Source organism: Pelobates fuscus, chromosome 1 (assembly GCF_036172605.1).
Source record: "Pelobates fuscus isolate aPelFus1 chromosome 1, aPelFus1.pri, whole genome shotgun sequence".
Taxonomy (NCBI): Eukaryota; Metazoa; Chordata; class Amphibia; order Anura; family Pelobatidae; genus Pelobates; species Pelobates fuscus.
Window position 1 is genome coordinate 299,636,502 of NC_086317.1, and position 23,562 is coordinate 299,660,063.

Here is a 23,562-nt window from a genome sequence, read left to right on the forward strand (position 1 = left end):
CTCGCTTTGAACTAAAGTTTAAGGCAATTGAGGCAGGAAACCCTCTCAGCAGTCAGGCAGACAGTTGGGAATGATTCCTGCATTTCTTGCTTTGTACTGTAGTTCAAAGTGGAAGTGGGTTTTAGTAATTTTAAAAGGGCAGAATTCTCTTTAAATTGTAACATTTATTCCATAACCCAGAAGGGTCATGTTAACCCCTAAAATACTTCAGCCATGTCCTTTTAATTTGCAAACTTGAATTCATAAACTTCAAAAGTTCTTTCTTGACTGCTAATTGAGATACTTTTTGGTACAATGCTACCTGTCACATCTTAACCCCTTAAGGACACATGACATGTGTGACATGTCATGATTCACTTTTATTCCAGAAGTTTGGTCCTTAAGGGGTTAAATAAACATGAGAAGGTAAGTAAAAGAAGGAAGGTCAAATATCTTCCACTTATTTTTAGTTGTATCTTTTATTTATTAACCCTGTTTACCTTATAATCATTACAGAGAGGGAGAGCAGGTAGAATTAAGATTATTTTTATAGGAGAGTGCCGGGTGGTGTTTCTTATTATAGAATAGATGGCAAAGGCTTGGTAAATTGCGCCCCCTCCCTTCTGTTATCACTACCATCATGTGCCTATGACTTGAGAAAGTGCAATTTTTCTTTTTTTTTTTTACAGATTTTTATTTTTCCTTGTTTATTTTACATCTAGATATTTTATTAAATATATGTCTGGTCATACATTTGTGTTTCAGTTGACAAAATACAAAACCAGTGGGAGGAAGTACAGTGTCATCTTCAGAACCGAAGACAGCAACTCCAAGAAATGCTGAAAGACTCCAATCAGTGGTTAGACGCTCAACGTGAAGCTGAGCAAGTTTTAGAGAAAGCAAAGGGAAGGATGGACTCTTGGAAGGAAATTTCTTACACCGTAGATGCACTGAAGAAGCAGAACACTGACCTTAAGGTCTGTATCAGTTTTAGATCTATCTGTTTAGATTTGGAAGGGATTTTAGTGATACAGTCAAAAATTATACTAATGACCCTAGCAACTCACATTTTTATGGACAGAAAAAAAGATGTAGTTTCCTTTATTTTAGAACAATATGGAACCACAGTGGATTACGGGTAGTACTTTCCCCAGGGTGGTGGTTTCCAACCCAGTACTTAAGGCACACTAATAGTTTAGGCATTTCCGAATTCTATTTCAGTAGATATAGTGCCAATACCTGGTTAGTTGGTGTACCCTGAGAAATGGGTTTGTAATCGGTGGCTTATGGTCAGGTTTTCCAGTAAAATAGCAAAATTACAATGTTTAGCCATTCAAGGATGAGATATCAAAGCAGTCATAAATTTGACTATAGAAATGATCATGGCAGTATAGCCATCAATTCTCATAAAAAAAAAACATGAAACATAAAAATAGACTTTCATAAAAATCATTAAAAGAATATTAAGGTCATAAATTATATTTAAATAATACTAAGAAAAAAAAATACAAAGCATTAAACAGTTACTTCACTGGGCAAGGAAAATATAATGTTTAGGAATATTCACAGATATAGCTATAGATGGCTTAACAAAAATATCACCTGGTTAGGATATGGAGGGCTGGAGTGGTTCACCAGTTACATCTCTAGAAAAGATGTTTTATATAATTAAAGATACAGAACATTAGGTATTTCATGTTGTTATCCAGTAAAGCTAAAGTAACAACGTCTATATGTTGTACATCTTGTCCATCAATTACTGTGGCTCCCACACCACCAATGATCATGAAAAAAAAAGAAAAAAATATATATAAATAATTGATTTTAATCTTTACATCCAACTGAAAGAGTCAGTTTGATTCATTAAAATCATCCCACCTCAATTGCTACATGTATACATATGCAATAAACATAAGCATATTATTATATTAATGTGTTACTTTACTTTTTTTTTTTTAAACAGAATAGGTTAGCCCATCAAAGAGCTAAATTCCCCTAAAGATGACTAATCAGTATAATATACCAATTATTGCGAGAAGCAGTGTTTGCATCACCACACAGCAAATGCTATAACATTATTCATAGTATAGTTAATAATGACATTTGTATTCAGATCCCAAGAGAAATGCCTCTTTTGCCATCTCTGTTGCGCATGGGAAACAAACTTTTTTATTTTGTCAGCTCTTTACTTTTAAATCTTGTATCCCAAGCATTGTAGATTGAGAAAGATGGGCCATATTTAATTTTAATGTAAAAACAAAACACAGCTGCACATCTTTTGTTGTCCTTTCTGCTGTGCTTGTTCTTTTGTGGGTATTTTATGCCATTTGGGTGATTCACTGATAGCGAGCCCCTGCAGTGCTTGCATACTCATTTTTTTCAATTACGGCCTTTAATTACCTTAAGTTGTCCTCTAAAAGTTCCTAAGTGAATCCCCATTACAGAAAATTAAAAATAACAAGTAGTGGTACAATGACTCCCGTCAGTATTTAATTTCAGCCTTTTAAGTCAGCAACTTTAAGGACAAAATTAAAACAAAACACACATAAATAAAACAGATAGTGTCTTGCAGACGGTGATCATTAACTAAGGCATTGAAAAAATATTTTTGTATTAACAAAAATAATTCTCCAAGATAGTTTTTCAAAATTACAATATGGATGTGTTTACATAAAATGTTTAATTCCCTTGTAAATGATCAATAATTCCAGATAATTTTGGGTAAAATTAGCATCAAAGATACAGTGAGGGGAAAAAGTATTTGATCCCCTGCTGATTTTGAACGTTTGCCAACTGACAAAGAAATTACCAGTCTCTAATTTTAATGGTAGGTGTATTTTAACAGTGAGAGATAGAATAACCCCCCAAAAAAGAATCCCGGAAAAACGCATGTCAAAAAACGTATACATTGATTTGCATATCAATGACTAAAATAAGTATTTGACCCCTTCAACTTAGTACTTGATGGCAAATCCCTTGTTAGCAATCACAGAGGTCAGACATTTCTTGTAGTTGGCCACCAGGTTTTCACACATCTCAGGAGGGATTTGCAGATCCTCTCCTAGTCATTAAGGTTTAAAGGCTGACATCTGGCAACTCGAACCTTCAGCTCCCTCCACAGATTTTCAATGGGATTAAGGGCTAGGCCACTCCAGGACCTTAATGTGCTTCTTCTTGGGTCATTGTCATGCTGGAATACACATCCACAACCCATTTTCAATGCCCTGCCTGAGGGAAGGAGGCTCTCACCCAAGATTTGACGGTACATGGCCCTGTCCATCGTCCCTTTAATGTGTTGCAGTTGTCCTGTCCCCTTAGCAGAAAAACACCCCCAAAGCATAATGTAATAGGCAACATTCCTCCTCCTCCAAACACGGCGAGTTGAGTTGATGCCAAAGAGCTCGATTATGGTCTCTTCTGACAACAACACTTTCACCCATTTCTTTTCTGAATCATTCAGATGTTCATTGGCAAACTTCAGATGGGCCTGTACATGTGCTTTCTTGAGCAGGGGGACCTTGCAGGTGCTGCAGGATTTCAGTCCTTTACGGTGTAGTGTGTTACCAATTGTTTTCTTGGTAACTATGGCCCCAGCTGCTTTGATATCATTAACAAGATCCTTCCATGTAGTTCTGGGCTGATTCCTCACCGTTCTCATGATCATTGAGACTCCACAAGGTGAGATCTTGCATTGGGCACCAGACCAAGGGAGACTGAAAGTTATTGTGTGTTTCTTCCATTTGCGAATAATCGCACCAACTGTTGTCACCTTCTCACCAAGCTGCTCAGCGATGGTCTTGTAGCCCATTCCAGCCTTGTGTAAGTCTACAACCTTGTCCCTGACATCTTTGGACAGCTCTTTGGTCTTGACCATGGTGGAGCGTTTGGAATCTGATTGATTGCTTGCTTCTGTGGACAGGTGTCTTTTATACAGGTAATGAGCTGAGATTAGGAGCACTCCCTTTAAGAGAGTATACCTGTATAAAAGACACCTGGGAGCCAGAAATCTTGTTGACTGATAGGGGATCAAATACTTATTTCACTCATTGACAAATGACAAATCAATTTGTAACTTTTATGGCATGCATTTTTCTGTATTTGCGTTATGTTTGTTATTCTGTCTCCCACTGTTAAAATACACCTACCATTAAAATTGTAGACTGATCATTTCTTTGTCAATGGGTAAATGTTTAAAATTTGCAGGGGATCAAATACTTTTTTCCCTCACTGTATCTATATAGATATAACAAACCAATCATTAATCTATCTCTTTTTTTTTTTTTTTTTGCTTTCTTTCTTGATTTGCATGTTGGTTTTGTAATTACATTTTGGAAATGAAAAATTATTTTTCTAAATTCAAGCCGAAAGCATAAAATCATTGTGCAATTAGGGTGGATATCCAGCAGATGGCACTAATTACAAGACAAACCTAATGCGACTTGCAATAGGAATTCATGTGCATTGCAGATCTGTCTTGTGCATTGAAACAATGTCTATAATCCATTTATGAACTAATGAATACTATTTCAGAAGTCCATTATCCATCCCTAAATGATCTCTGATGCATATTTTCATTTTTTTTTTCAGTTGTAAACATCAAGTACTTTATAACAAGAAGTACCCAAAGGAGTTAACATAAATATGTTTCCTTGCATTAAACAGCCCATTTTATAGCTTAAAAATGGTCATATGCTTTTTGTGCTTTCTTTAGTGGCATACAGCAGATAACTATCAGGAGTTTGTGAAGCACCCCAGAAAATGAAATAGTCAATTCTCTTCTTTTATTCATTGATAATGGTTCATAACTGACTATTATTATTTTCCCCACCAGCAATTTTGCAAAGAAATTCGTCAGTGGCAGATAAATGTTGATGGTGCAAATGACTTGGCATTTAAGCTTATACGTGACTACTCTACGGATGATACCAGGAAAGTGGAACTCATGAAAGATAACATTAATTCTACATGGACAAGAATCAATAAGAGGTATGCCATGTTTTTTAAAGTACTGATCATTTTAACAACATTTAGTGTTTATTGGTCCAAGCAACTCAGAAAGTCATCCATAAGGTAGAAAGAAAATGCCAAGAAAATATTACGCAAGTGGGATGACCAACATTAGATCCTACAAGTCCCACTATACTTGACCAGCATTAAGGAGGACAAAGCTAGAGTATAAGGAAAAGGAAAAAAAAATCAGTAATCCGTGTTCTAAGAGAGTGGTGCAGATGTCTTGGCATAGCCTCACCTTTCTATGTCCCCTCCTCTTTACCAAGGAATAGCATGCTGCTACGGATGATCTCTGGCATGTCAATGAAAGTACAGCATAAACTAGCACTTGCTACACTGTTAGGTACTGAATGTAATGCCGCCACAATACATTTTACATGTCTATAATCCATGCCATAAGCATTTTCAGACCACTCTGTTAACTGTACACTTAATAAATACAACACGTTGTGTTATTTTTGGTTTTTGAAATTTAGTTGAGAATAGAAGAAAAAAAAGATAGGCCTAAAAGTTCCCTCGGCTCCGATAAAAAGATGTCCGAGCCCTGAGTAGAATGCCAAATAAATGCTCAAAACCCGTATATTATGCGTGCATCCCCTCTTTGATTAGTTTTTTTTTAGGTAAACCTATTGATGAGTCCCCAGGTCTAACCCGGGATGAAAACTCTCAGAAAACAGCTGATAGTGAGCCAACACGAGGGAAGTGAAGAAGAAAAGAATAGTATAGTAAGCAATGTTCACTTGCTAAGGAAGAGGCGGCAGAGGCCGTGAGGGGAAGGGGGGAAGGGAGGGAGCAACTATCGGCCCCTCGGCTATGTTCCCCACTGCTCTTCACCAGCTCTCTTCTTCAGTCTCCAAAGTCACTTGAGTTCCAGGGTTCCCATATTTTCTCAAACTTGTGTAATGTGTTTCTCACCTGCGCTGTCAGTTTACCCATCAGACAATTGTCCTTAACTTTATCAAGGACTTGAGATATGGAAGGAATGGAAGGCTGAAGCCAAATCTGGGCTATGGTCCATCTGGTTGCTAATGTGACCTTCTGCTCACCCACCCATCTAATGGCCTATTTAGGAGGCACACCCATGGGGTTAGGTCCAGCCGTCTGTTAAAAAGGTTTTCTACAACGTCTCCCACTGTGGACCAGAGTGGTCCTATCTGTGGACAGTCCCACCACATATGTAGGTATGTGCCTTTGAGGCCGCAACCCCTCCAGGACAAGTCAGTTGGAGTCTGTTTCATGCAATAGAGTTTCACCGGGGTAGTATACTATCTAAACATTGTCTTAAAACATTGCTCTTGCAATGTTACTATATGGAGGAAGAAGCAGGCAGTTCCCAGATATCTTGCCAGTCGATGCCCTCCAGAACCTTCCCCAAGTCCGTCTCCCACTGCTAAATGTAATTCAGGTGTCCCCATTCCTTTGTTTCCGTACATAAGTAAGCATAATAAGGATATTAGACCTCTCTGTGGCGTTTCAAACGTCTGTGTGCAGGCTCGTTGACGAATGTCTGCTTTGCGAAGTCTCTGATCTGTAAATATCTAAAAAAAAAATCAGACAGAGTAAGTCTAGTGCCTGCCTTAAGGACACTATCTATCCCCCTTCATATAAATGACAAAATCAGTCATTTGCCAGTCGTCTGGGCTTACCAATCTCCAGACCTCTATGGGGTGCATGAGTCAGCACCTCCAGTCTCGAGTTATCATGCAGGAGATGGTGATCCATAAACCGAGACAGAACCACATATCCCACCATAACAGTCAATACCAAATTTAGAACACCCTTTTGCAGGGGTCCCAGGGGAAGACCCATCCCTATCCCGACACGACCCCATTCAGAGTGGGGGAGCATTGACGTTAAGGAGGACTGAAGGATAAATTCCCACCCACATCCTGGCACTATCTATACCACCTGTGGAAGTACTAGTGTATAGGGCCCCCCATAAAACCATAAGCCTGAATCCTAACCAACTAACTCATTACCAATATCTGCATTACCTTTCCAGACTTACATTCCCGGTCTAACAGGAATTAAAAGGAATTTCACCCCTGTAAAAAATGTACTTAGACCCCCAAGGTACCGAGAAAGGCAGCGGGATCTCTTCCCGGGTGCAAGACATGTGGGCGGCCATTTTTAAAGACAAGCAATTCGAATGGATAGCCCCAGGCATACTTCACGTTAGCCTGGCGAAGAACTTCTGTAATCGCTTCCATTCCCGCCATAGCTGCAACGTGAGGGGTGCCAGGTCCTGATATAACGACAAAGTTGCGCCCTCATGAACGCCCTCCCGCATCCTCTACTATATTATTTTTAAGAATAAAAATAAAGCGTAATAATATCCTCCTCACCCCTCTACCAAATGTAGACATCCAGGGCGAAAGAGCCTCACATCTTGGGCATCTAGGGCGTCAGCCCAGTTCCCCCCACCAGCATCGCGCTTAGCTATTCCTATTGATAACATTTTCATTAACCATAACATTCAGCTTGGAAAAATAATAATAAAATCAGAATTTTCACAAACATATTTCAGGCAGAAGTAAAAGTGATTTTCTAATACTATGTGCCTTCCCGTCAGTAAATTGAGAAATAAACTATATTATATTAACATACATTGAAATACAGTAATATACACTGAAAGAGTTTTTCACTTTATTGCCCATTTGCCCATTAGAAGCGTACAAACTACAGAATCAGAGACCCTTTTCCTGCACTGTTGTACACATTGTGTAGCTGTGTTCAAGTGGATTTTGATGGCTCATTGAAATTCCACCTTGTGCTGTGTTCAAAAGCTGTGTTTAATACTGCAGGTATACACACTGAAGAGAACTCGTAAAACTAGAGAAGTATTGTCGCAAAAAAACAAAACACTTTTTCTGCGTTTTTTTCTGTGTCTAAGTGCAAAACAAGGTATGTAACAGGTTGAGGGACACATCTGTGACACTATTTTCGCTGGCATTTAAATGTCTCTATTAAAACGTGATGTCCTATCAATTCCTTCTGATGTGCTTTTACCTGGAGTTGAGTGTGATTGTTGCCTTTTGTCGACGTGTCTTAGTGTTGTTTGGTTGCACTAACCTAGCCCTTTTATTTTTTTTATTTTTTTGTTACACTACCTTTATTCCCTTAACACTCATTAACTCTGTATCTACTTTTAGCAAACTTGTTAACTACATCTCCTAGCCCATACTTATTTTTAAACTTTTTCAATTATTTTTGAATAATTTTTATTTTTAATATAACTCAGTTTTGCCACATTTAGCAAAATGGATTTATATTGTTAAAATCAAATCAAATCAAATGAGGAGGTTGAAGTCAAGGATTGTTTTATGGGGACTGTTTTTCTTTCTCATTCCATTGTTAGAATTGAGAATGAATTGCTATGCTAATTCTAACGTTTATTCCATTCTGCTGATTACATTTTCCTTTATTCAGAATGCTTTGTATGTTTAGCACAAAATAATTTGCATTGTTTCTCACTCCTAATAAAAAATATAAAAATAAAAATATGCCAGGCATTAATCTAGTGATTCTGTAATGGTACTGCATTGATAATGGTCGAAATTATTTAATTACAGGGATTGTTAATCACATAGTGGGAAGGGGGGGGGGGCTGGAGAAGTTGTGTCTATTGGAATTTTTACTAATGGTCTTTGACTCTTCCCACTGACTTGTTGGACGCTGGCCACTTAACTTTGTGTACTTAATCCCTGACCCAAATATACATAATGCCGGTTTAAAAACCATAAACCAGAAGCTCTATATATTTCAGAAAAAAAATAACAACTTTAAACAAGTCTGACTCCATCCCCTGATATCGTTACTCAGTAACAGACCTAAACGTCAGGACAATGCAGAGACCTATCTTTTAGGGCATCCAGTACCCAGCAGCCCAATGGAAAGTCAATATATGACATAAGAAATTGTATAGGGCAGGCTAAGCATGTCTGATGGGTTCACAGCTAGGAAGAAATTGAGGTATTTTTGTTTCCAAAAATGCCTCAAAATTGTTATAATAATTTGTTGCTCACCCTCTCATCAGCAATAAGCAGAGGCAGAAATGCAAAAAATTAAAATGACGGGCTCAATATTATTATTTTAACTCACACTTATCATTAGTGCCTACTACACAAATAGATTATAAATATATATATTTATTTAATTACAAAACTGCAGAGTGCTGGATCACTTGCTTTTGTGTACCACCCTCCATTGGTGTGCAAGAACCACTAGCAATCAGGAGGAAGCTGGGTATTCCTCATGCACTGAATCCTGTACTTTGGGGTGAAGATTTGATAACATTTGGAGACCCTATTAAATAGGAGATAGTCACAACACACTAACAGATTTGTGCTCATACAGATGTACACAGACACAAACACACACAGACAGGCACATAGACAACCCCCACACAGATAAACATACATTTCTCCATCATCTCCAATGTGGAATTCAGCGAAAAAGCAATAAGACGCAGGATTTTTTAACCCTAACGATAGTCTGACTCAATTTATCTACCTTTTTTAATTAAAGATAAAAAGGACATGCACATTTTTCATTCACCTTGCCTTTACTTATTTCAGTTTAATTATCTATTCTCCATTATTCTCCTTTCCCTCCGCACTCCTATTTCTGTGCTGCAATATAACAATGCAGATCGGATGGAAGATGAAGGAATTAGGAGAGATCTGTGGGAGTACCATTAACCAACACATTAACTTAACTCATTTTCACTTTTAAGGTGCATTTACTTTTACAAACCGTAAAATACATACAATGAAAGAAGGAAAATTAAAAAGGAGGTGTATGGCTAACAACAGAGATTATATTAAGAAATAGTTCTTACGAAGTGTCCAGCATCTGTGTTAGTAATGAAAATGACAGACAGAAAGACAGATTTTAAAAAGTATAAACACAATGTTCAACTGCTGGAAGTATTTTTTTATTTTCAACAGTAATAGAATAAATCACTATATAGGATCTGTTTGATAGTCAGTATAATAACCTAGAAACTGGTATAATTTAATTTTTTTATGAAAAGAACGTCCATAGGTCTCTGTGGTTGACATCAAATAGTGAAAGGGTTACATTAGTCCTTGTCCCCTGGAAACAAGAGGTCCTCAAATGCAACCGCATCCTCTCCTTTAATCACCAATGGATATAGAAGACACCTCATATTATTGACAGGTTCTTGTTGGTTGTGTTTGTATAATTATTAATCATTATTTTTGCAATAGTTGCTCTGCTTATACTGCTCGCCTTTCAACATATGGCATAGTCCACAGGTAGGTAACTTTCCGCACTCCAGATGTTGTGGACTACATCTCCTTTAATGCTCCTACAGCCATAATGTTGGAAAAACATAAGTGTAAATGTGGTTCAAAACATATGGCGTGCCAAAGGTTGCCTATGCATTGCATATTCTAATTAACATAGTATGTTTGTCTGATTTACACCATGGCAAATTGTACAAATGCCTAGACATGTTGCCTTAGTATTAGTTAATATGTTAATAGTGAATATATATAAAAAACAGTATACAGTACACTGAACATTTTAGAGTGGCCTTTTATTGTGGCCAGCCTAAGGCACACCTGTGCAATAATCATGCTGTCTAATCAGCATCTTGATGTGCCACACCTGTGAGGTGGATGGATTATCTTGGCAAAGGAGAAGTGCTCACTAAAACAGATTTAGACACATTTGTGAACAATATTTGAGAGAAATAAGCCTTTTGTGTACATAGAAAAAGTCTTAGATCTTTGAGTTCAGCTCATGAAAAATGGGGGCAAACACAAAAGTGTTGGATTTATAATTTTGTTCAGCGTATATACAATTTTTATATATATTAAAAAAAAAATTACAAAATTGATTTTCTCACCCTTCCTCATTCTCGGGTCCTCTACCAGAGGCCTGGGAGTTTGAGGGTTCTGCGCAGTATCTTAGCTATTCCTAGAACTGCACTCTTCTGGACAGAGAATCTCAGATGTCCCACCTGCAATCTGTTGAAGCCACTCCCCCAACTTGGGAGTCACAGCCCTGAGTGCTCCTATCACAACTGTGACTACTATTGACTTCACTTTCCACATCCTTTCTAGTTCTTCTTTCAGTCCTTGGTATTTGTCCACCTTCTCATGTTCCTTCTTCCTGATGTTATAGTCACTGGGTATTGACACATCCACCACGACTGCAGTCTTTCGTTCCTTGTCTACCACCACGATATCTGGTAGGTAGGCCAGCACTTGCTTGTCTGTCTGGATTGAATTCCCACAAGATCTTAGCCCTGTCATTCTCAATTACCCTTTGTGGTATTTCCCATCCGGACGCAGGTAGAATCTATATTCTGTACAGAAGTTTCGGTACACAATCCAAGCAACTTGGTTGTGTCTCTCTGTGTATGCTGTTCCTGCTAACATCTTGCATCCAGCTACTAGGTGCTGGACTGTCTCAGAGGCCTCTTTGCACAGTCTGGTGTGGTAGACTCCAGCTTCTATTGATCTGGTGCAGGAGTGCCTGCTCCTGTGCTGCTAGGATTAGTGCCTCAGTATTGTCTTTCATGCCTGCCTTTTCCAACCACTGGTAGGATTTTGTCATGTGAGCCACATCCTCTATCTGCCAGTGGTACACCCCATGGAGACGTTTGTATTGCATCCTCGATCTGTGGAAGCCTCCTTAGCAGTTCATCTATTTATATGTATATATGTAGAAATAAAGGCTTTCAAAAAGTTTATAACAATAACTTTTTTTATTGGCTTTAAATTAAAAGAAAGTTTTCTCTCTAATTCAAAGATGAGGTACTGGTGTATTTTCATGTCGATTTCACAATGTACAGTGAGCATAATATGCACATTTAGAATCTGTTAGTCAACAATGATATGGAAGATCTATTTTGATTTATGGTTAGTTTTGGCAACCGAGGTGTTTGCAATATACTTCATTGATGCTAAATGAATGTTCATCACATGACATTCTTGATCAAAACGGCACTAGTTAAGTTGTAAGTCAATTTACAAGTGTGAGTGAGTGCATAAAGAACATTGTAGGAGGATGTAAGGGAAACAAATTAGGTCTGATCAACAACATTCAATCTGAATACTGGATCATATTGGACATATGTTTAGATCTCACACAATACATTGCTTGAAGGCAAAAAAAACATTATTAAAAATTTTGCAATTTTCTTTAAAATGTCAAATAGAAAGCTATGCAATCAGACAAATATTATTACGTATTTATATTCCCGTGGAAATAAATTGCTGTTTTGATAGATATAGGTTAGAATGTTTATTTGAGCACAGCACTCTACCTTATTATATGCTTCCATGGTAGCTTAGCGGGTAGAAAAGTTGCAAGATTCATTCCCAGCAAGCGCAACTCAGCCTTTAAACCTACCAAAGTTTAAAAAAATTAACAAAATTAATTCAGTTATAGTTACACCTACACTTTCCAGGACAAAAAAAAGCTTTCTTCCTGGACAAATGCTCTGGTATTATCATTATTGCTACTAAATACAAAGGAGGAATGCAATGGGGCACAATGGAAGTAAAGCTTGGGTTCTTTTGAGTGATGATTTACATTTACAGAAAAGCTCTAATTATTTAATCTATAGTTTTGAGTTGTTGTATTGCTGCTACATAAATATAATCTCATGGAGACATTTCTAATGCATTAACAATTAAAGGAACACTACAGTGTTAGGGACACACGTCAGGTTGGTGAGACAGCTCAGTGGGCTAATGCATCATCAATAGACTCTGTTCAACCAGTATCCCCTGGATGTATTGGAAACCAGATTGATCTGAATGTACCTTTCCTGGTTAAATACTTTGTTATTATATATTCCCAACACTATAGTGCCTTTCTTCTCTCTCCACACTGATCTCGCCATGACTGCTCCTCTCTCCCATGCGCACAGGGCCGGCACTACCATAAGGCGGCACAGGCGGCCGCCATAGGGCGCTCCGGCCCAGGGGCGCAAATGTCTGGGTGACTGGCAGGAGAGAAGCACACAGCACTTCTTGTAGCGTGACCGAGCGGTAGCAGCATCCCCACAGACCAGCCTTCCTTCCTGCATCATGCCGTGGACTGTCTGGAGGGGGCGGGGATATGAACATGTCATATCCCTGCTCCCCGCGTAGCACACAGCGCGGCTGGCTCCTTGCAGGAACTGGAAATACCGCCCCCATCCGTATCTGCATGGTTGAAGCTGTGTGAGAGAGCAGAGAGGAGGGGCTGGGAGAGGAGAGCCAGCCCATAACTCCCAACTACCTCAGCCAGAGGTAGGAAACCAGAGGGTGGCTATAAAAGTATATATGATTAGCATGTATCTGTGTGTGTGTATCTGTATGTCTGTCAGTGTGTGTATCTGTATGTCTGTCAGTATGTGTATCTGTATGTCTGTCACTGTGTGTATCTGTATCTGTATGTCTGTCAGTGTGTATGTGTGCATCTGTATGTCTGTCAGTGCGTGTGTCTGTATTTTTATGTCTGCATGTGTATCGCAGTGTTTGTGGCAATGTTTGTGTAAATGTGCATACATCTCAGCATTAAAACGCCAACACTACATACAAAGACACCCCTGCATTCAAATGTCAACACAACACACAAGCACACCCCTACATTCACATAAACATACTCCATACTGTATAGAAAAACATGCTTACATTCAATTACATAAACACTGGCCTGAGATGTAAATATGTACTTGTGACTGCATGTGTGACTGCTTGTGTCTTTATGTCTCTGTATGACTGTATGTCTGTGTCTGTATGTCTCTGTATGACTGTGTCTGTATGTCTCTGTATGACAGTCTGTCTGCATTTATATGAAAGTTTACCTGTAAGTGTAGATTGTTTGACTGTGTCTGTATGCATGTGTTTGATTGTGTGTCTGTATATCTTTGTCACTGTGTGCCTAAATAACGGTCTGTGTGCCTGTATGATTGTGTGTTTCTATTCTTGTGTCTTTGTGCATATATGTATTTTTGCCCATTTATCTACGTTTGTATGGGAGAAAGAGACAGAAAGGGGCCGGGGGAAAAAATAGACATAAATGTGGTGGCTGGTGGGGAAGTAAGAAATAAACAAGAGGGGTTGTAAGAGACGCACTAAAGGGGGTGTAAGAAACAAAAGGGCAAGACATTAAAGGGAATCTCCACTGCCAGGAAAACAATCTGTTTTCCTGGCACTGGATGGTCCCTCTCCCTCCCACCCCCCAGTCCTCGGTTACTGAAGGGGTGAAAACCCCTTCAGTCACTTACCTGAGGCAGCGACGATGTCCCTCGTCGCTATCTCCTCCTCCGCGCCACTCCTCCTTATGACTCCGTCGGCCGGTGGACGAGACTGATCCCGCCCACCGGCCGAGGAGACCTAATGCGCATGCGCATTAGGTCTCCCCATAGGAAAGCATTGAAAACTAATTTCAATGCTTTCCTATGGGGATTTGAGCGACGCTGGAGGTCCTCACACAGCGTGAGGACGTCCAGCGACGATCTAGCACAGATCTGTGCTATAGAGCAGGAAGTTCCCTCTAGTGGCTGTCTAGTAGACAGCCACTAGAGGTGGAGTTAACCCTGCAAGGTAATTATTGCAGTTTATAAAAAACTGCAATAATTACAGTTGCAGGGTTAAGAGTAGTGGGAGTTGGCACCCAGACCACTCCAATGGGCAGAAGTGGTCTGGGTGCCTGGAGTGTCCCTTTAAAGAGAGGGGATATGAAGCACTAAAGAGGGTAAGACATTCAAAAGGGGGCTACGAGACTCAAAGGTGAAGATGCATTTTTTTTGTTGGGGCGAGGGGAGCAGCAAAATACATCGTCGCCTGTGTAGACAAAAATCCTTGCACCGGCCCTGCATGCGCATCTGACTCGGTTCTCACAGGGAATCACCTCTAGTGTCTGCCTGTGCAATAAATCCCATGCTTATATTCCCTACAAACCCTTACATTTACCACTGTTGAATATCATTTGGCTTTTGCAAGCTGTCAATGATTGTCTGACTGTATAATACTAAGAAACTTGGATTTTAATTTCCGTATACTTTAACCCAAAGGCTATTGACAAAACCAAATTAAAACAAGAACATCCAAGGCTGTACATTGATAAAGAAGAAAAAAAACAGAAAGGTTCTCTTTCTCATATAAATTGCTTTTAAATGTTACGCTTCTATATTTATTCCCTAGAAAAAGAATTGAAAGAAAAAAAAAAACAGACAATGTAAATTTTTTAAGGATATTGATTTTCTATTTCTTGCGGAAAATACCACATTAAAGTAAACGATCCATGAATCAAGAGATATTACAGAAGCAGCTTGCTTCGGGGGTGAAGTGATACCATATAAAGCCTCGCACAGAACGTCTGCAATTAGCAAAGGCATTCTGACACTCAAGAAAATATTTTCATTCTACGACCTGTTTCGCTTAAAATTATCATCACTTTTTAAATAGTGCTAAAAATCCATTCATACGTTGCCTGGAAATATAAGCATTATTTCAGCTATCTCTCCAAATCACAGTTTAATATTGTTTCTTTGCAATATATGTATTCCTTTGAAAGTCAGAACAGCACGCATCTGTAGGGCTATCAGCTGTGTCAGACATTCACTAGAGATGAGTGAATTTAAAAGAAAATAGTTATTGTATAAGTTAGTGAGTTAAATTGCTACATCTACTGCATCACTTTTGCACCTCGGAGGAATTGTAAATGCAAACTTATTTCCTGAGAGCTAAGCTGGGTTGCAATTTCCAGGTAATTGGAAGAAGCAGACCAGAGTTGAATTCTGTCAAACTGATTTCAGTCTTAAGATATGATGATGATTATTGTGTCAAATGCAATCAAGGATGTAGGCCTTGAACTGGCAGGAGGGCTGGTTGGTTTTAATTTGGCTATTTATATAAAATAGACCTCCTATGAACATATAGTCATGGATGGTTTAAAGGGTAAAAAAAATCAAGAATTTGCAGGACGAAGAAGCATCAGATCAGCAATCAGAATTGTGTTTAATGGCACATGGCACTTGAGAATAAATATTGGTACATAATATTACATAAACGTACAGTACTGACGAATATTCTACAAAATAAACCTCTGTGTGTTTTTAAGTAAATAAGGAAGTCCTAATTGGTCAATATTTTACTTCTACAAAACGGATAGTTCGTCTTTGAGTCTGTGTCATCTTGACTCATCATTAAGAAAAACATGCTAATCGGTGTCAGAGATTAAAAATGGTTTTCCTATTAGGCACCTCATAACTATTGATATCAGTAATTTAACCCCTTAAGGACACATGACATGTGTGACATGTCATGATTCCCTTTTATTCCAGAAGTTTGGTCCTTAAGGGGTTAAAGGCAGGGATAGTGAAATGTTTCTGTCTGGGATTATTGTATAACTAGCATTAGACAATGATCTTTATACGGATAATGTTTAGGGGGCAGAGGGTGAAGAGGCAGAGGCATCAGGATGTTAACACAGGGCTTCAATCAGTTCTGCTTTTGGCACACCCACTTCCCGGTGCACCCTCCCATTATAGGTGATGTCAGTGATGCGAGTTTTATTTCTGGCGAAGCCCCCTAGTAGGCCTGATTACGTATCTCCCAATGTGATGTGTCATGGCTAAAAGCTACATTCAAAATAAGCATTATAAACACAGAGATGCATAAAGACATAATGGAAGATAGACTTCTCCATGGCAAAAAACTTTTGGTTCTTCTGATTTCTTTCAGTTCTGAAGAATTTTGGTTGAAAAATGTTTAAATTACAGATTTGTTCAGAAAATTTCAACTAGATCTGAAAATTGCCAGAAAAGTCCTAAAATTAAGAGAACGTGTGTCTATAGCAGCGTTTCCCAATTTGTGTTTCCTGGAACCCAAAAGTTGAAAAAATAAAATGGCCGTAGGCAATGAGGGAGCAGTGAGCAGTGATCTCCCCGCTCAGCTCCCTCGCGTGCACAGCAGCGATGCTGGAGCCGGGAATATGACGTCACTCCGGCTATGGCATCACTAAGAGACGCGCGAGGGAAATGAGCAGGGAAATCACTGATCCCTCTCCGCCTACACGCCAGCCGCTCAGTAGCCCCACTGGACCCCAGGAACTGCTTGCCAGCTGCCCAGGAGCCCAACTGACATGCTGCATGTACATACTACTTGCACTATGACCACTTCAAATCGCTGATGTTCTCATGATATTTGGAGCAACTATTTAACTATTAATAAAACCGACAGCTTTTTGGCTAGTCCAATGTGTATTTTAAATAAACAGCACTATAAAACTGAGCCATGTGGATCGTAACTTAGATTTAAATAATGAATGATTTGGAATGGTGACAATTCATCTTCAGCTTTGCGACATAAAAACAGTCAAAACTGTAACGATGTCAAGGACAGCCTCATTAGATTGTATTCTTTGGTCATAATTGTGACATGATATTCTTCCTCAGCTGAAATCTCACAATAGATAGAAATTTAGTCTGTGTCAGGGTGTCATACAGCCACAGCTGCAGAAAAACAAAGACAACAACAATACAGTGTATTTGATTTTTCTGTGCAGAGGTAATGGTATTATGCTAAATATAATAAATATATAGAACATGTTAATATTTAGGGTATTTATGTTTTGGGGGTTCAACACTGCTAAGCACTAAACAGTACAGTACAGTACTAAACAGAGTACATAGAAAAGCGAAATCAATAATTTGGTAGGTATAACCAAAACCTTAAAAGTTTTGTAGATGAGTTATACAAAAAACGTTTTTCTGCAGTTACTGCAAGCCTTCCCCTTTTTGTCTTGCAAAGAGTTTTGCGTCTGTGCTGGACATTGTCCAATCAGAGGCTTTTCACTGAAAAGCGTTCTGGACAAATCATGCATGAACTCAACTGCGTAGTCATATACTTCTCAATGAGCTATATTAAAGCTGATTGAGACATGTAAGAATAACAAGTGACAGAATGGTGCATAATTTCTTTGTTGAACTATAGTTCAAAAAGAGTAAAGAAAGAAACCCTCCTGATTGTCTGATTGACAGCCTGGAAGGTGTGACAAAGGTGCCTAATAAAACTGCAAATTTTTCTTGTGCTTTAGGTGTTTGGAGTTATAGCATTTTTAAGCATTTATCACTATGTATCAATTTCTTTTCGTTTCCTACCATGTATAAGGTGAGAGTTGTTACCTTTATTATTCTTTTTTTTTATTTTCCTCACAGTAGGCAAAATGAGATAATTGTTCTGTTAAAAACCAGTCTTTGTACATGTCGGTTCGTTGTTGAAATATAATGACAGCACATCAAGTCAACTTAATTATAATGAATGTAATTTTAATGTTTCAAATGATTGTGTCGGCTTTTGTGTTTAATTCCCTATTATGTATTTTCTCCTTGGTAGCTTTGAAATTGGTCAGTAGGAAACAAACACAGCTTGTTCTACAAAAGGGAAGCTTCCAGCCATCAGTATTGCCATTGTAACACTTGTAAATTTTAAGAAATTATCTTTATATCCAATATGGTGACCAGATTTGCCCTTTAAAGAAGTGGGTGTTGGGGATGGGGCACTTATAAAGATGTAGGCTTCAGAATTGAATAGTTTTTTAACCCTTTAAGGACCGTGGTTCAGCAAATGTATAGCATATCCACATCATTCGTCCTTAGGCGATTATAATGCGTATAATACTGTACTTAATATTACCCTATGAGAATCAGTCCCTTATAGCATGTGTCGCCTGCCTTTTACCTTTAAAGGGTTAAAGAGTACATTTGGTCATGTTAATATTAGGCGTTGACAAAAAGATACAATTGCTTGGCAAAATGGCAACCAAAAAATAGGAGGAAATCCAATGAAAATAGCTTGTTAGTTGTATTAGAGTTAGCAAAATAAGCACACTTTCCTTAATCCTCTCTATTGTATGTCACAACTGATTGCAAATAATGTTATCAGAACCTTCCACAGTATTTGGTTCAGATATTTAGTCATTTCTGCTGTAGTTAAATGCAAGAGAAATTAGTGACTTTGAAATTCAATTATTTAGATAATCAGTTTTAATTACATTTAACTGAGTTTGTAATCCATGAATTTGCATTGTAGCTAAGTGATTTTAATTAGGCATTGCAATCTAATTTTGATGTATGGCTTATCAAACAACACACTATACCGAAAGAAACAGTAGAATTTAGCACACACATTCTTAAATTGAAAAGAAGACTTTTGCTATGGATATAATTAAAATTTTCTGAGAATTATATGATTTCTGCTTTGAGTTTGTTAGTAGTTGAATTTTACAGTGATATAATGAATTAATTTTAATAATGCATGCATTTATGATAAAACAATTTGAATTCATTATAAGACTGTATATATCAACATGAATATGTGAAAGATAATTTTTCACTAAATGAACCCCCACATCACTACCTATAACAAAATAGAACATCAATGCTTATCTTAGATTAGAAAGGGTCTGGTAGGCACTCTTTGTTTTATGTCACATAGTTACATAGTTGTTTTGGTTGAAAAAAGACTAAAGTCTATCACGTTTAACCCTGAAGCACATTCTTTTATGCTGTTGATCCAAAAGAAGCAACCCCCCCCCCCCCCCCCCCCATTTCCAATTATACCACAAAGAAAACCTTCTTGACTCCATAATGGCAATCGGATTTCTCCTTGAAACAACATGTTTATTAAAACATAATCTATATCATTAAATATTCTGTCTATGCACAAAAGTATCCAAGGCTTTTAAAAATGATCTATAGAATATGACAACGCAACCTATTTAGGCAGAGAATTCCACATCTTCATAGTTCATAATGTAAAGAACCATTTCCTCTGTTGTAATCAAAAATGTATTTCTTTCAGTCTCAATTGGTGACTTCTTGTCTGTTGTATATTACCAAATTACCAAAATGTATTGGTTTGAAAAAATGTAACACTAAGTGTATTACCCTATGTATGATTTCCAATGGTAAATATGCCGTATCTGAAATTTAAGTATACTTAAAACATAAAAGTGTCAATTATAAAACATTAAATGTATTAGCTATGTCAATTATAAAGGATATTGTGCATAAACATATGAGCATATGTAAATAGTTATGTAAACTATTTAAGGCAGACCATGGATCCAATCACTTGACAAGGAACTGCCAATTTTATAGATTTGCATTTTTATTTTAATAAATGTGGAACAAATTATTGTTATCGGCATTTATATAGTGCCAACATATTCCATAATAATGTATGGCAATTATTATATTGTGCCTCTGAGTAATCAATGTCACATATGATTTCATTCCAACCCTGGACATATATAGAACTGACTTTATTTACAGATTGTTTGGCTTCTCTACATGTTTTTGAAGGAGAAGCATACTACTAATAGCCAGCGGAGGCTGGTCCATAGGGACAGAAGAAGAATGCTTCCCCCCCTACCAGTTTTGTTTAGTAAAAAAAAATCTATCATCATAGTAAGGACTAGTTATTGCTGTTTTTCAGATTATCAGAAAAAAGCATTTTGTGTCCACTATGTTTAGTTTACCAGTTTCCACCACCATCTCTTCCTCCTCTGCCCCCCTCCTCCTCCCCCCCCCCCCCCATCCCCACCCCCTCAACATCATTGATAGCTGGAGATTCTGTTGAGAGACCAGCAACTAATTATGGCAACATTTTGGGGAAATGTTCTAGTTCAAACTCCTTAGACATTTTAGCCTGTTCTACGAGGATTTCCAATATCATCCAATGGCTTTCGTTTGGGCTGTCAGATTCTGGAATCCTAAAAGATTAGACATTTTATTGTTTTTTATGGCTGCTATTGGATTACAGCATCAGGGAGTGGAGCTCAACCTCTTTAAACTGGTTATTGTTTCCCAAATGTATGCATCTGTTGTCTTATGGTGTTGAGCATGGTGTGACCTCAGGAACTGAGTACATGGGGATGTGTCGGCAGACCCTAACAAGTCAGGACACAGAGTCATATTCTTGGGATGGAGTCTAGTGCACATCTTCTTGAAACTTCCCCAACTGTCTCTACTGATGGCCATATAGCAGCAGAGGAAATGTCTAATGTAGTATATGTCTATTCAGACAAATCATTGTTCGTTTTGTTGGCAGTTTAGAATCCTGTATTTCCAAACATAGATGGAAATATTTTTGAATTATAACTAGCAAAGAGGATTCTTGTCTAAATGTATCGATATTGTACTGTCAGAGCATCGTTGTGTTGAAAGTAATTTCTAAATGTGTCAGATTTCATTCATCATGTAGATAAGCCTGATTTTAATGTCTTAGTTGCCTATCATCAGGGTTTTTATGGTAAAAATGTTTTTGTCATTTGTCTAAATAGATAGATTTCACCTGTTACTATATAATGATGTCTTACTTATTGCTGTGTTGTATACTTACCACTCATTTGCAGGGTTAGCGAGCGTGATGGAGCATTAGAGGCTGCCCTCCGATTGCTGCAGCAATTCTACTTAGACCTGGAACAGTTTTTGGCCTGGCTCACAGAAGCTGAGATCACAGCTAATGTCCTGCAGGATGCTACACACAAAGATCGCGTGTCAGAGGATTCAAGGGGGCTTCGAGAACTCATGAACCAATGGCAGGTATGTTAAGGACACCAAATCCATTTTACTTTGTTTTCTTTGCTTGTTTGAAGCACAGATTACAATGACATTGGAATAATTATTATTGTATATATAAAAATGTTTAATCATATACTTCCCATTGCAAATGGAGAAAGAAAGACACTTCTTTCAATGACTGTCGCTGGAGATGTGGTCTGGGGTGGAGCTATCCTGTAAAATATTATTTGTCTTCCTGATAAGCTGACCACTGACCATAACCACTTATTGTAAATCAAAATAATATTTACAACAAGCCCAGCATGCTCCATTTCAAGCCTTTTCCTTGGAATCCAAGATAGCTAACAAAGATAACTTCATCTTCTTATGATACTTTATACTTGCTACTTAGTTTAGTTTTAATATAACAATGCCTAATGCACACTAGAAATTGATTTATAACATTTCTTAAAGGTGAAGAAAAACATCCTAAAAACACAGGAAAGATTTGGGGGCTACAGATTTATAGCAAGAGATATATCATCCCATGATGATTTGAGGGAGGTATAACAATCTAAAAGTGTTTAAAACAATACAGTTTATTACAAATACATTATATATTGTCAGTTCACTGCAACTTATATTTCTGTCAGGCACATTTGCACTTTAGAAATGGTATTCCATTTTTGAATGACAATGTTATTCAGTATAATGCCTGCACTCATTCAGACAACCAACTATTGAATAGTTAGGGAGGAATCATTCTTCTAAATAAGCACAAAATGCTTATTATTACTGAAGTGTGATAAAATACCATGTGTTGCCTTTAGAACTTTTGCAAATAGGAGCAAAGAAGGTAAAGGATCCAATAACAGTGCCCACAGGTACAAAAATATTATCTTTGTATGTATTGTAAGCTGTATTAAAAAAAAATCCGTACAAATACATTATCAGAAGCTGAAAATCAATTTTAGGTTTGACCAGAACCTATAATTTGGGCCTTCATTTTTTTCTGCATGAATAAATTCATATACAACATTGGTGACATACAGAAGATACAGTTGAATAAGCGCAATGCATATATCTAATGATCAAGGTTGTAAAACATACACCATACATGAGATCAAAACAAAATGAACAGAGAAGAAATTATGTATGCAACCTCAGGTTCTGTAACTAAAGTCACCTTTTGCATAATAATGTTTTATAACTTGGCATAAGGGTATAGATTAAGATTGCAGAGAGGGCCTTAAGAATGGTTGACATATATGAAGTTTATGATGTAAGTGGGGCTTCAGCGTGTGACATGAGTTGTTGTTGTTGTATATGATGATCATATAAACAGGTTACGAATGTACTACAGAGATTTTTGCTTGGTTTTGCTATTTTTGTGCAATACTTTATCATTCCCTTGTACTTTTATTTTGTTCCACTTTAATTACTTATTATCTTTTGCTTAGTGCATAATAATACAGACCTAATGTTTAAGAATAGAGAGTAATGGTCCCTCAAAACATGAGGTAATTTCCAGCAAAATCTGATGATAGGCTCTCTCAAAAAGGGCAACTGCTAAAGCAAAGCAGGCATTACTCAAACTGATGTTTAATCCTTTTTTAACATTTATTTCTAAAATGATTTGTTGTGTACATGATTATAGAATTTAGTCTGGGACTGTACTGTGAACTGGGAATATAAACTCCCACACCATTGTAGAAGACTATATCCTTTCCTGGTCTTTTGCCGTTCATGATTAATCCTTCTCAATTCCTCAGACTCAGAAAACTTCAGTATTGCGTCTTGCACTTAATATCAAATTTATAGGCCTTCAAAATTTACAGAGGATTCGGGTATCGGTGATGTTTCCATGTAGAGTTTTCTATAGCCTGTCTATTTTTACTTTTTTATATTTTCTACCACTACCTTCAACTAACTATTGCTGTATTGCATTATCTCAGCATTGTTGGAAAAAGCATCACTGGTTAGAATATTCCCACAATAAATGTACTTCCTGTTTGTCAATTAAACATACTTTGCAA

General features: G+C 37.7%; 1 protein-coding gene across 1 annotated transcript in view; it reads left to right on the forward strand.

The window, feature by feature from the left end:
* The window catches only part of DMD (dystrophin), a 2,317,639-nt gene that overhangs the window by 1,632,564 nt on the left and 661,513 nt on the right, over positions 1-23,562 (forward strand). Inside the window, exons 53-55 of the mRNA XM_063457949.1 lie at positions 745-956; positions 4,811-4,965; positions 21,379-21,568. Of these exons, the coding sequence (XP_063314019.1) occupies positions 745-956; positions 4,811-4,965; positions 21,379-21,568 (557 nt within the window). The remainder of the gene's footprint in view (positions 1-744; positions 957-4,810; positions 4,966-21,378; positions 21,569-23,562) is intronic.